This window comes from Canis aureus, chromosome 26 (genome assembly GCF_053574225.1).
Source record: "Canis aureus isolate CA01 chromosome 26, VMU_Caureus_v.1.0, whole genome shotgun sequence".
NCBI classification, from domain to species: domain Eukaryota; kingdom Metazoa; phylum Chordata; class Mammalia; order Carnivora; family Canidae; genus Canis; species Canis aureus.
Genome location: NC_135636.1, coordinates 43,166,126 through 43,179,996, shown reverse-complemented (window position 1 = coordinate 43,179,996; position 13,871 = coordinate 43,166,126). Strand labels below are relative to the sequence as shown.

The following is a 13,871-nucleotide window of genomic DNA, read 5'->3' as shown; positions in this document are numbered from 1 at the left end:
TTGTCCGCAGGGAGGGGTGCGGCTGGCAGCCAGTGGGTGGAGGTGCTGGGTGGGGGGGCCCACAGCAGAGGCAGCTCTAGCCCACATGGCAATAGTACCCAGGCTGAGAACCCCTGCTCTAGAATTAGGACCTGAGTGCCAGTATTCTCTAAACTTCCTGGCTCATTCGAATGAGCCCTCAGGGGTAAGAGTGCCTCTCAGACTTGGCAGTGCCTAACAATCATGCGGATTCCTTAGGCCTGGGGTGGGGCCCGAGGCTCTGCATTTCTGACAGAGTCTGGGTAATGCTCAGCTCGGTTCAGGACTGGAAAACAGATGAGAAAGTACAGGGAGCTGGGCTAGACTCTTGGTTCTCTCTCTTTAAATTATTGTTTAAGAAAACAGTCTTTTCCTTCAGCTCAGGCGAAGGAGTGGGAAATGCAAGTGTGGCCGAGGGAGAGAATGTTGTGAGGCTCTGCAGGGAGAAGCGGTGAAGCTGCTCCAGGAAGGAGACCGTGGTGTTCACAGCATTGCACAGTGATTCACAGAGCAGCCGTCTGGGCCAGCCTCCCCCCAGCGCGGAGAGTCACGGCCACGGCCAGTCCCCGGCCCGGCTGGCTGCGAGCCCTTGGCTGACTCTCCCAGTAGTGATGATTAAGGCTTTCCACCTGCAAAATGGGAGGGATGGCTCTTGCCGCCTCCCCACCCATTCCTGGGGCCAGAAGCTCCCCAGCTGCCCCCCAAACTCATCAAAGGCAGATCTTAAAAGTTGGGGCCTGCTTTTCTAGGCGATGCAACTGCTGTTTTCACTGCTAATAAATCTCCATTTGTGGCAGCTCAATTAGGAAGTCATACAAAACTCCTATATTGAAAGAAGGGATTAATAACCCGGCCCATGTGGGAGAGATTAGCAGCTTCTGCAGAGAGAGGCCTTTTTAATATATACTCTTAACTGGCAGCCCCTTGGAACAGCACCGGCTGGCTGGTCCCTGGGCTAAGCCGGGCAGGGGGCGAAACCAGCAGGGGATCATTGTGAGTCATTGGGTTGCACTTTCAAGGTGAAGTGTCTGGGAGCCCGCGGCTGGTCCACAATTGACTGCTGAAATGTTGCCAAATGCACGGTTGCTCCAGAAGGAGCCGGGTTCAGGAGAGATGGAAGGGGATGCTCGGCCACCTGGAGGTGCAGGCCGGCCAGGAGGAAAGGGTTAGGCTCGGGCTGCTGCCTGCCATAGCTCCCGGATGGGGAGGTCCTTGGGCCCCTGGCACGGAAAGGGCTGGCCCTCTGCCCAGTTCTTGGGCTTGGGAGGAACGCCAGGAGCTCGGGCTGACTCACAAGGGGAGGGCCAGCCTCTGCGGCCCACGCTGCTAAGGCGAGGCCTGAGCAGATGGGTCCCTCTCGCTGACTGGGACTTGTTTCTCACCCTGCCCGGGAAACGTGGCTGAAGAGGGTCTTCATTCTCTCCTGCAGCCTGTCTTCCAGAAAAATCGGTGGCTGGCTGGAGTGAGCAAGGGATGGAGGTCTGGAGCTGGGACAAAGCAGCTTCTGAGGATTCAAATCTGAGTCCCTTGGTCAAGGGCTGGCCTGACTTCTCTTAGCTTTAGTTTTCTCCGTAGGCAAATGTGAATAATTTTAATGCTTCCTTCCTCCAAAGGTTGCTTTGTGCATTTTCAAGTATTATATCACTGTGGCTTGGTGCTTAGCATCGGCCTGTCCTGTGTCTCCATCTTTTATTCATCATATATACAGATGAGGATATAGGTAGAGAGTCTGATATGTATGTATTAAAATATATTGAGATATATCCACATCCATGTATATCCATCAATCTTTTTATCAGTCCATCCATCCTGAGTACGTCCTACTAAGTCTGAGGCACTGGTCCTGGCCCTGGGATTATAGCAGGGCTCCCTCCTGGGGCTTACCTTCTAGTGGGGAGAGATTTGAAAGACAGGTGAACTAATAAAATAGGGTCTTGCAGTATAAAGGGAGAGAGGAAGAGAGAGACATGGATGGATGGGATGGGTACTAACTTGAAGGCAGGAGGCTACGTAGAGGGGTAGGAGGTAAGGAAGCCTTTCTGAGAAAGGGGCGTTGGAGGAGAAACCTACATGAAGCGAAGATGGGAATAACAGGAATAACCTTCTAGAGAGAGGGACTAGAAAGTACAAGCACTCAAAGATAGGAGTGTGCTGAGTGTGTTGGAGAGACATTGAGAGCATTCTAGAAGTGGGGCAGTTGGGTGGCTCAGTGGTTGAGCATCTGCCTTCAGCTCAGGGCGTGATTCTGGGATCCTGGGATCGAGTACCACATCAGGCTCCCTACTTATCCTCTGCCTATGTCTCTGCCTCTCTCACATGAATAAATAAAATCTTTTTTTTTTTTTTTTTAAAGCACATTCTAGAAATATGGCTGAAACAGTGAGCCAGGCGGTTGGGGGTGGGGAGGAGGGGAGGTCCTAGAAAGTGAGTTCAGAGAGGTGATGGGGCAATCATGCTGTTTCGAAGACTCAGTTCAGAATTGCCAGTGAAGTCCCAAGCTGCTATGTCTAAACCCCGTAGGAACTGGGTCCTAGCACTTAGCATGCATGATTCCTTCAAGAATTTGTTGACATCAGGTGCAGGAGGAGAGGACACCCGGGCCAAGGGACTCTCTTATGAAAAAGCTGATTGGCCCTTTTATAAAATAAAGACCAAACCTCATTCGCTTTTCCTCCCTGCAAGGAGAACAGACATCTCTGTCCCTTGGTTCATGAAAACAAAATGTGTTGTTAGAAGAAAACCAGCCCAAATAACTTAGGGCACTTTTTCGTTAACATGGCATTTCCAGAGTCAGTGGTTGCCGGGACCCATGGCTTCACGTTTGCCATGACAACAGGTGACAAAGATGGGCAGAGCGTGTCTGTTCGCCGTGAAATCGGAAAGCCTCTTGTGAGCGGACTTTTCCTGCCATCACTGTGACTTCTTTCTCTCTTGCCCTCAGCCCAGCGATCCGCCCACGAGCTGCCCATGGTGGAGAGACAAGACATTGACAGCTGCCTGGTTTATGGGGGCCAGCAGATGATCCTCACCGGACAGAACTTCACCGCCGAGTCCAAAGTCGTGTTTACTGAGAAGACCACAGGTCAGGGGGCTTTTTGAGCTCTTTTGTTGTCCGCTGGCACCATATCAAAGCACCATCTTTTTCTTCCAAACAGCACCGATTGGGGGGGATAGATTCTGTTGGGTAGAGCTTTCTAGTCTGCTCTTTCTGCTCACCACGAGCAGCTCCCCAGGCCTCCAGCGACTGATATCAGCACAGTTCACCATGCCATGTGCCATGATGTGGTCTGGGTTGTTCTGTTGGTTGGTGAGGTTGACCTCCACCCAAAACTCTTTTTTTTTTTTTTTTTTCCTACTATGTTTTCACATAGAGAGGCGAACCTTTTCAACTTTTTACTATTATCAAAAAGGGAGGCCTTTCACGGGACCTGAGTTCACACGCTCTGGCCCTGGATCTCCTAGGTATAGATGCCAACTTTGCTACTTGCTTTTTCTGTGATCTTAGGCACATCACCCCCCCTTCTGTGTCTTCATTTCCTTACGTATAGGATGATAATAACAAAGGTTCCTACCCCACAGTATGTCAGGAAGGCTAACCGGGTTAATACAGGTCGAGTAATTATAACAGCACCGGTTTATTGCAGGCCAATAAACATAAGCTACTTATGATTTTATTACAAATAGTGCTGCGCTGAATCTTCTCTAATACCTTTAGGATTAATTAACTAATCTTCTATACCTGAGTGTCCATTGTTGTGTACTTAGGGTTTATTCCTAAAGCAGAATTTTGGATAGTCATTTTGAGAGCTTTAATTACCTTCTAGAAATGTACAAATTGAAACTTCCATCAGTCCCATGTTTGGAATGGTTTCACCACATCCCAGAAGTGCCATTTTTTTTTAAATTAAAAAATACTTGGTGAATTGCTACTTCTCTTTACTACACGCTCCTTTGCTGTGAGAGCTGTGATGTTTTTGTTTATTGGCCGTGTGTATTCTTCCTTCCATATATTGTCTGTTAATATCTTTTGCCAATGAGGACACGGTAGAAAGAGAATGATCTAAAATAGGATGAATTTCAAGTTATGCAATTATTTGTTAGTTATGGATGCTAGACCAACTTTTTTTTTTTCCCTAATGGACATGGTTAATTCTAAGGGGGTATTATATTGATATTTGTCGACTGTCTTTAGGATGATTTGGAGATCATAGTAGGCAGGCTGTCCAGTTGTGAGGATTGTGCACTGCATAAGGGCACCTCTTCTAGGGACTGCCATTCAAATGGGGATCCATCATCAGTGTGTTACTAAGACAGCTGCTGGCAAGAGGAAGTGGGATGTCTTAGGGAAGGGGTGTTTCTTCCCATTTCACACAATGCCTTCTCCTGGGGTGGGCTAGCTCTGTGATCAGACATGACATTAAGGAAGACTGTGGGCAGTGGGGGCTGGAGATGGATGGGTGGGTTTGGGAGTGGTTTAAAGGGAATGTGATCCATCCCTGTGGGTTTGAGGAGTAGTGGTGGTATGGTGAGGGGTTAGGGATGCCAACATTTAAATGGGTGCATTGCATTCTATCCCATGTTTGTACAGTACTTTAGTTAGCTATTCCCATTTTATTATGACTTAGGCTGCTCCCAACTCTGTGCTATTATGAGTAACTCAGTGATGAACATCCTCTACATCCCTTTAGTCAGCTAGGTAGGAGCTCATGCTCTTGAGCCAAAACCGAGCTCCACTGTTTCCTAGCGGTGTGACGATGGGCAGGTGACGTAACCTCCCTGGGCAATAATTTTCTCGTCTATACGATGATGAAGATGACAGTCCTACCTCATAGGGTGGCCATAGGATTAAAAATTTCTGCATGTTAAGTACTCACAACATTCTTGGTATATATAATACTCAGGATACATTAAGTAATGCTATTTGGTGTTATTTCCTAGGGTTAAGGCCTGCCTGTGGTGTCATGGCTTCATGGAGGCATGCACGGTTTTAAGCATCTTGCGAGGTGGCTTACTTTTCAGATGATGGAACAGTGAACTACTCTCTTCTGCAGGAATTTTCTAGGCTTTTGTAAATCAGAGGGCAAACTGATGTGGCTGGCATGTTGTGACAAAGCAGGCAGAGGTCAGAACAGAGAGGTCTCCCAGTGCCAGGTAGGGACATGGCCTTGGTTTGGTCAGCACATGGTCAGGGGGAGTCGTGGTGAGTTCTCCAGCAGGAGAGTGGCATGAGGTGTAGATGACCAAGCGCTCACTCGCTGCTCCAGCATTGGTGTCTCCTGTGTGAGCAAACCGTCCTGCGCGCCTTCCGCTGACTTTCACCAGAAGCCTGTGGATTTGTAGCACCTGTTAGCAGGGGGGAAATGCTCATAAGACAGAGACGTCTTGTCAGCCACACACAGGTTGGCAGATGCTCTGGGGGTGGGGGTGGCTTGGAGGGAGGCCAGGTCCTACTAGGTCCCCCACGGATTTAGGAGCCAGCCAGTTGTCCTTGTCCCAAGAGCTCAGGCACTTGTGACGCCCTCTGAGGGGTACCAGTGAAGTGTTTGTTGAGTGAATGAATGATGGTTTTCCTCTTTAGATTGCTGTCTCTTGGTTTCAGAGGAAATGTCACGGTTGACCTCCTGGTGGGAGGAAAACTCAGAGTCTGTTTCAATTTTGAAAAGTCATGTATTAATAAGGAATAAGGAGTAATTAAGGAGTTAATAAGGAATAATAATAATAGCAGCCATGTCTGCTCTTTGCTGTCACTTTGCACGTTGTGGGCGGGGGGATGAGGGACTCACCCACGGTTAACACCCACCATTGTCCTGGTGTCCAGCCTCCCGGTTTCCCTCTCCATAAAATGAGATGATAATGCCCCCTCCCCACAAGAGTTAAATGGATACACAGGCAGCATGCGCCTAGGGTGCAGAGTCTGCTCACTGAACGTTTGCTGTCATTTGTATGCTCAGAACTATCATGGCTCGGGCCACCATTGACTCGATGGTTGCAAGCACAGGTTCTGAGCTCAGAAGGCCTGGGTTTGAATCCGTGATGTGCTTTCAGTAGCTTCGGCATCTGGATAAGTCCCTTCACCTCTCCGAGCCCCCATTTCCTCTTTTGTAACATGCACGTGATTTACTTCTTGTGAGAGAGGATGGCATGAGTGGGTGGCACAGGTGGGGCTCTTCGCCTAGATCTTAGCACATGGTAGATGCTCAGGAAACCTGAGTTTTTATTGTTAGCATTACATTTAGGCCGTGGAAGAACAAAGAAGGATGAGATTTTATCTCATGGCCCTAGGGGACATTGAAAAACAATAAGCAACAATAAGGAACTATCTGCCAGGCCTTGTTCTAAGCACTTTGTGTGTATTACCGAATCTGATGCCTCCTGACAACCCTACCAGGTAGCTACTCTTCTCCTCATTTTCCTAACGAGAGCCTGAGCACAGAGAGGTTAAGTAACTTAGGGAAGATCACACAGGTGCCAAGTGGCAGTGCTGGATCCGGCACCCCTGACCATTAGCTCTTCTGAGGAAGCTCAGAACCAGGTTAATTTGCCTGAAGGCCCTTCAGCTGCTTTGAGCCACTGACATGAGCCGTTTTGCGGTGAAATAGGTCCTTGGATTTTGCAGGGGGTCACTGGGTTCCAGAGGACCCATTCAGAACCCCTTCATGCCTAGCTTAAAGAATCTTGGGTGAAGGTGGTTTCTGGATTGATGCCAGCAGACCAGCAGGGGTCTCGGAGATGCCCCTGTGCCCCCAGAGAGCCAGTGGCCTTCCCTCGGGGGTGTGTGTGGCTCCTTGGGGCTCCAACAGGCAGGGGGGGCTAGTCTTGCGTTGCAGGGAGCTGCTCTTTTGACCCCAAGCCCTCGCCTCCTCACCCAGGACAGCCTTCTGCAGGGGGAATCCCTGTTGCTCAACTTCGTTTTTCCAAAACGCATCTCCGTTCCCATCTCCATGGACAGCTTGGCTGGCAAGGGCGCTGCGGGGCGGGGCGGAGTGGAACGGACTGAAGTTTTCCAAGGAAGGGGAACCCCAGCTGGTTCTCACATTAAGGAAAGGTGACAGCCTCCTGGGCTAATCTTAGCCCCCACGTTGGGTCATCGGCACCACCAGCTCCAATGTTCTTTTTATAGCCGTCAACTGAAATGGGGTTGGCAGCTTCTACTCCAGCAGGATGACAAACTGGAGAGTGATGGAAAAACAGTAGGAGAGGGGCAGCATGGTGTTTCTTAAGTTAGAAAAGCTTGGTGTTTTGGAAAATGGCATCTTATTTATAGCAGCAGTAATAATAATGACTATTATATTATTTTTATTACTATTTTAAATTATTTTCACGACTTCCAGGAGCCTGTATGATCTGGCCCTTGCCCATCCCTCTGAATTCATGCTTTTTGGACCAAACCCTTGCTCACTTGGCCATAGGTACACCTGTCTTCGTTCTGTCCTCAGACACCCCATGCTGGTTTGTGCCTCAGGACCTTGGCTTTCACCGTCCCCTCTTAGAATGTCCTTCCACCATTTCTTTACGAGGTTGCGTCCTCCTGTGTCTCTGAGGCTCAGCACAGAGGTGACTTTCTCAACAAGTGCCTCCTTGACCCTCTGCTCTGAAGTTGCTCTACATCCCCCTCCCCATAACCCCGTCACCTTGGTTACGTCACATTGTCCTGCTTTGTTTTCTGGGTGGCACCTTGCTCTGCTGAAATTATCTTGCCTGTTTGTTGATTCATTTGTTGTCTGGTCTCCCACACCAGACTCTTAGTACCTCAAGGGTGGGGACTCCATGTTTGCTGCTGTATCCACAGCATCTAGAACAATCCCTGTGCACATAGTAGGTATTCATTCATACTGTCCAACGGGGGTCTTCTCCTTTAATTGTCACATCGTCCCCAAGAGACAGGTGACATGGTCCCCGTTTACAGCCGAGGTAACAGGTCAGCCCAGAGCTGGTGATGGAGCTGGATGCCCAGGTGGTGTTAATCAGCATCTGCCCCCCCGCCCCGTACCCCACCCCCACCCCAAGGAAGCTCTCTGGTCACGTCCACGAGGACAAAGAGAAACCAAACAGGATGATCAGGGTCTTTCCTATTTACCATCCTCGGTGATGGCCTAAAACCCTTCATATAGTCTCTGAAATGTAAAAAATGTGTAACCTTCCAGGCAGAGTTCAGGCAGAGAAGTCCAGGCTGTTTCTGACTTCAGCTGGTAACCCTGGCCCCTGGCCACCCAGGCCTCAGGCAGAGTTGGGGGTCCCAGCAAAACATTGCAAAACAGGAAAAAATCTAAGGACACAAAAATAAAAGTGATGTGGCAGCGGAAACAGGGTTGCCATGGCTTTGAGCGACTCGCCGCTTCTGGGTGGGATCCAATGTTTTGGAAGGTTCCTCCACATGACACAGGGTTTTGGAATCTTTCAGCTGGTAAATCTTTCTTAATTCAGGCCCCCGGCCCCAGCCAAGTAGCTCCCTGGCTCTCTGTGTCCTGCGGGGGTGTAGGTTGGAAACCTGCCTGCATCGGATTACTCAGCTTTGAAACTTAAATTGTTTGAAGAGAATTTGTGTTTTGTTTTGCTGGACGATTTTCTTGGAACAGTCTGATGGCAGAGGCTCCCATCACCTGTTGAGAGGGCAAATTGATTTTTTAGAAAGGAGGCGTGGGTAGCGGAATTCCCTCTTTCCCACTGAGTCATCATATCCTAATATGAGTCATTTTATTACTTGGAGGTTCCCAAAGGTTGTATTTTGGGCTTTGTTTAATAAATATAAATGCACATGCTTAAAATAAATTTTTTTTGCTAAATTAAGTATCTTTCCATGAATTAGTATCCTAGAAACCTTGGAACCACCTTAAGGAAGGCATCTGCTCCTGCCACCTGTTTTTCTCTGCGGGTTCGGCTTCGCCCAGTGTGGCGTTGTCTAAAACAATAGACCTGGTGTGGGAGTCTCTCTAGACTGGGCTTCCCTCTGGGAAAGGTCAGACTCCAGGCTGGGCCGGGCCGGGGCATGGCTAAGGCCCCACAGACCTCTGCCCTCGGTGACTCATGTCCACACTGTCATCGGCCCCCTGGGCTGAAGCCCACCACTTACACACAGCTGGCCGGGACGCCAGGCTTGCCTCCAAAGCCAGAGGCCAGGCCGTGGCCCCTAAGCCCCACTGGAGACAGAGCAAATGGTCTCATTTTCATCCCTTGCATGTAAGGACAGGCTTTTGGGTGAAAGAATCTGACAGTTCATTCTGTTTGGAAGGCTTTGAAAGAGGACACAGAGAAATGAGTTTCCGAGCTAACTTGGGTTCAAGCGTTTCCACCATCAGAAATTGTTCTTGGTGCTAACAGACCTTTGTGTAAATGGCAGTCAGGAGGCCGAAGTGCCCCCCTCCACAGCCCGCCACCACACACACCCGCAAGAAAATCATAAAGAAAGAAAGAAATTATCTTTTATTAGTTAAAACTAATAAAAGAAAATCATCTTTTATTAACACCTTTTTGTATTTTTTTCCTACATTTTTGGTTTCATGCTTTTTATTTTATTTTATTTTATTTTATTTTATTTTATTTTATTTTATTTTATTTTATTTTATTTTATTTTATTTTATTTTATTTTATTTTCTAAGATTTATTTATTCATCAGAGACACAGAAAGAGAGAAGCAGAGACACAGGCAGAGGGAGAAGCAGGCTCCATGCAGGGAGCCCGATGTGGGACTCGATCCTAGGACCCCAGGATCACGCCCTAAGCTGAAGGCAGATGCTCAACTGCTGAGCCACCCAGGCATCCCTATTTTATTTTATTTTAAAGATTTTATTTATTTATTCATGAGAGACAGAGAGAGAGAGAGAGAAAGAGAGAGAGAGGCAGAGGCACAGGCATAGGGAGAAGCAGGCCCCATGCAGGGAGCCCGATGTGGGATTGGATCCTGGGATTCTAGGGTCATACCCTGGGCTGAAGGCAGATGCTCAACCACTGAGCCACCCAGGCATCCCAAATTATATTTAAAAAAAAAAAAATAAATAAAAATTGTCTATGTTTAAGGTAGAAGCAGTATAAGGAGGCTGGATTTTGGATCATCTAGCAGATTTGGCTTGAAGCCTGGATAGGCCCCACATTATGTGCTCTGGGACTCAGTTTCCCCATCTCTAACATGGGGTTCATGATATTTCAGCAATGCAAAGACAGCAAGGATCTCAAAGTGTCTGGCACATAGTAGGTGTTCAGAAGAGGTCAGCTGACCTTCCCCGTGCCCTCTGGGAGCTCAGTTTACTGAAACGGAGCCAGGCAGGCAGGACCGAGTTGGTTTCTCATCTGAGAGAAGAGTCCCTCTGGGCACAGAGGAGTCTCTCCTCTTGCCCCCCAGCCACCCCTCACCTGCTGTCACCGCCTCACCGAGGAGCTGGAGGGAGCTTGGGTGCCGGCCGCTCCCTGCCCCCATCGTACAGGTGGGGAAGCTGACTCACATGGTGAGGTTGACAGACTTCCTCAAGGTGGCAGAGCTTGTGGGTGGAGGGCTGGGTCCCCAGCCCCCACTTCCTGGTTCCCAGAGCGATGGGCTGGACGCAGCCGTTGGGGGGCACCCATAGGTGACTGCTCATTGTGGGGAAGGGTTGCCCCTGTGGGGGGATGGAAGATGGGCGCAAATCCAGCCTCCGTGGGACCAACCCAGCGAGGCCCCGTTAGCCTCCTTCCACGCGCTTAGCCCCGGGTATTTCCATGCCACCCCCTAGGTATTTACCCAACACTTACTAGGTGCAGGTACTGCACCAGGCACTGGGGACCCATCTCGGATGAGGTCCCTGCTCTCAGGGGGTGGACAGTCTCAAACTTGCCCATGAGCAGGCCACTCCGAGATGGGGAAAGTGCTCTGAGGCCAGTGAAACAGGTCAGAGGAGCTAGACAAAGGGCTCGGGTTGGGGGGCAGGTATGTATGTATGTAGGAGGCTCAGGGAAATTCAGATCTCAGACCACACTCTGTCCCGTGCAGCAGCACAGGGTTTGGGACATACTTGTAGTAAAAAGTGGTCACTGATTTCTGAAAATCAAATTTAACTGTAGTCTTAGATGTTAAATCTGGCCGCCCTGGAGAGTGTGATCAGAGCGAGGGCTTCCTGGAGGAGGTGGCTTTGCACAGAGGCCTAAAGGCAGAAAAGAGGGATCTGCACAGACTGTCGGAGGAGGGTCACAGGTGGAAATAACTGCCCAGGGCCACTGTCCCAGCCTGGGGATGAGCTTGGGGTGTTTGAGGAAATGAAAGCAGGCCCTGGTGGCCACCCGGGGCAACATGAAGAGCACAGGGTGGCGGGGGTGGGTGGTGAGGACAACACCAGCCAAACCTGGAGAGGTCGCTAGGGTGGGGCAACGGTGGGTGGCGCCTAGGACATGCCCAGGGTTTTGTAGGCATGGAGAAGCGTTTGGATTTTGTTACAAAAGCAACTAGGAGGGGATCCCTGGGTGGCTCAGCGGTTTGGCGCCTGCCTTTGGCCCAGGGCGCGATCCTGGAGTCCCAGAATCGAATCCCGTGTCAGGCTCCAGGCATGGAGCCTGCTTCTCCCTCTGCCTGTGTCTCTGCCTCTCTTTCTCTATATGTCTATCATGAAATCTTTTTTGTCCTAAGCAGGGGGGTGACGGGCTCTAATTTCTCTCGTTAAGGTCGTCCTGGCAATCTGGATAAAGGACGGACTCAGGGCTGAGGGGACAAGGGGAAGGCGCTGTGAGCAAGTGCATGTGGGCGGCTGTAGCATTTGGGGCGGTGAGATCTCAGCCCCCCGCCCCTCCTGGCCCCCAACCCGTCCGCTCGGCCCACTGAGCCCCCACACCCGGGGACTATACGTGTTTCTGCTCATTAGCAGTGGGCAGGAGCAGACTGGAGGGACTCGGGCCATCTTCATTTAGCTAATTTTAAAAGCAGGGCCGGGGCTGGGAAGCATCACACATGGTTTCCTAACACAAACTGACACTTGGATTTCCTCCCCGTTTGCCTGGAGCCCAGGGGCGTGCTCACGGCCCCAGTGAGGACGGATTCGCTGTCCTCCTCCTGAAGGCTTCCTTGTTTCTCCTTCGAGTGCTGACAGGAGCCCGTGGCTCATCCAGGCTGGCTGCTGAGACCCCAGCCCAGACCCGATGCCAGCCCTCCCGCTTCCTGATGCTTCGGGTTCGAGAACTGTCTACAAAGCTGACGTGAGACCAACTGCAGGGTAGGGGCCCCGGGTCCCACAGACACGCTGCCTACTGGGGTGCGCCCTCTGGCACGGCGGCCCAGCCACCACGGAGCCTGGAATGTTCATCGAACCAGGCACACCCCCCCACCCCGTGTCTCTCTGTGCTTGCACAGGCTTGCTAAGTCCTCTCTAGACTCATCCCCATTGCCCAAAGAACCTGGCTCTTTTCTCTTCCCCTCTGAGTAAGACTTGGAAGGGCCCGTTTCGTGCTGGCTGCCAGTCCCTGTTAATTTAGGACGGGGGAAGTTTGCCCAAACATCTGCTTGAGGGACTGAAGTCCTTCATTTCATCTCAGCCCAGAGCAGCAGAAGCGTACTTGGTCATCTTGGGCCTCCTCTGTCCTGGGCAGGTTTTCCCGGAGTCTCAGACCTGAGGTCTGGGTCGGGAAGTGGATTGTAGACAACTCAGCTGGGTTGGTCCAGCTGTTCGTGACTCAGTGTCTGCACCGTTATCCCAGGTGTCTTCCCCATCCCTCCGTCCCCCAAAAGGACTCTTCATGAAGGCTTCAGTCTCTCCTTGTGGGGTCTTTCTGTCAGAGGAGCCAGTGGTCTGGTTGTGGGCCAAGCCCTGGGAAATCCTGACGTCACCTTGTTCGTTAAGGCCACTGGTGTTTCCCAAGCGCTCGTGTGTGCCAGACACGGTGGGGCTGGGATGAAGCAGAGAACCAGGCAGGTGCATGGCACTGCTCTCAGGAAACCCACAGTCCAGCAGGAGAGGGAGACAGAAAACCATTAGGCCAAGGAGATGAGGTCAGAGGATGGAAGGCGATGGGGGACAAGTCAAGGGGGACATCCCCAAGCAGAGCTGGAGGTCTGGGAAGGCACGGATCTCAGCAACGTCTGCAAAGGAGCAAGTGTGGTTGTTGGGGGGGAATGGGGAAGGCCGGTGTGGCCGGAGGGAGATGAGGGAGACAGAGTCTCCAGCCCAGGAGACCTGAAGAAGCCTGAGTCCTCACTTGTGAGCAATGGTGGGCCTGCTGAGAGCAGGAAGGCGTGTGTGGCTTGTACCATGGTCCCAGCGACCCGTACGGGGCCTGCTGTGCAGTAGGAGCTTGGTCAGTGTTGGTGGTCCATGCTTGGCTTCTGTCGGAGACCGTGGCCCCAGAGGGTTCCCGGGAGACAGGCACTTGCAATATACTTTTACCTTAAGAGAAAAGATTTCTCTTAAAAACAACAACAACAACACTAAAAATGCACCTATGGAGCACCTGGATGGCGCGGTCAATCAAGTGTCCAGCTCTTTGTCTTGGCTCAGGTCGTGATCTCAGGGTTGTGAGATCGAGCCCCACCTCGGGCTCTGAGCTCGGCAAAGAGTCTGCTTGAGACTTGCTCTGCCCCTACACCCTGCACTCTCTCTCTCCCTCTAAAAAGAACAAATATTTAAAAAAAATATGCATGCAATGTATTTCCACCCAGTTTCCTGAATGGTGTTACAGAAGAGGTGCGTGTCTGGGCTGGGTCCATCCGCTCTGGCCACGGGGGTGTAGCCATGTGGACAGTGTGAGGTGTGTGTTCTCAGAGCTTGTACCATACATACGGGGCTGTGGTACTTACCAGTTCCTGCTCTTTAATGTAACAGGGACACGTTTCCAGGGCAGAGAATCGGATCATGCTAATTCTAAGTGCTGCCCAGTGTTCTCAGAGCTCATCTACCTGATAT

At 50.8% G+C, this 13,871-nt stretch overlaps 1 protein-coding gene across 4 annotated transcripts in view; it reads left to right on the top strand.

Annotated features, from left to right (window-relative positions):
* The window catches only part of NFATC2 (nuclear factor of activated T cells 2), a 145,067-nt gene that overhangs the window by 78,044 nt on the left and 53,152 nt on the right, over nt 1-13,871 (top strand). For all 4 annotated transcript variants that reach the window (XM_077873592.1, XM_077873589.1, XM_077873591.1 and 1 more), the window contains exon 6: nt 2,960-3,100. In XM_077873592.1, the coding sequence (XP_077729718.1) occupies nt 2,960-3,100 (141 nt within the window). The remainder of the gene's footprint in view (nt 1-2,959; nt 3,101-13,871) is intronic.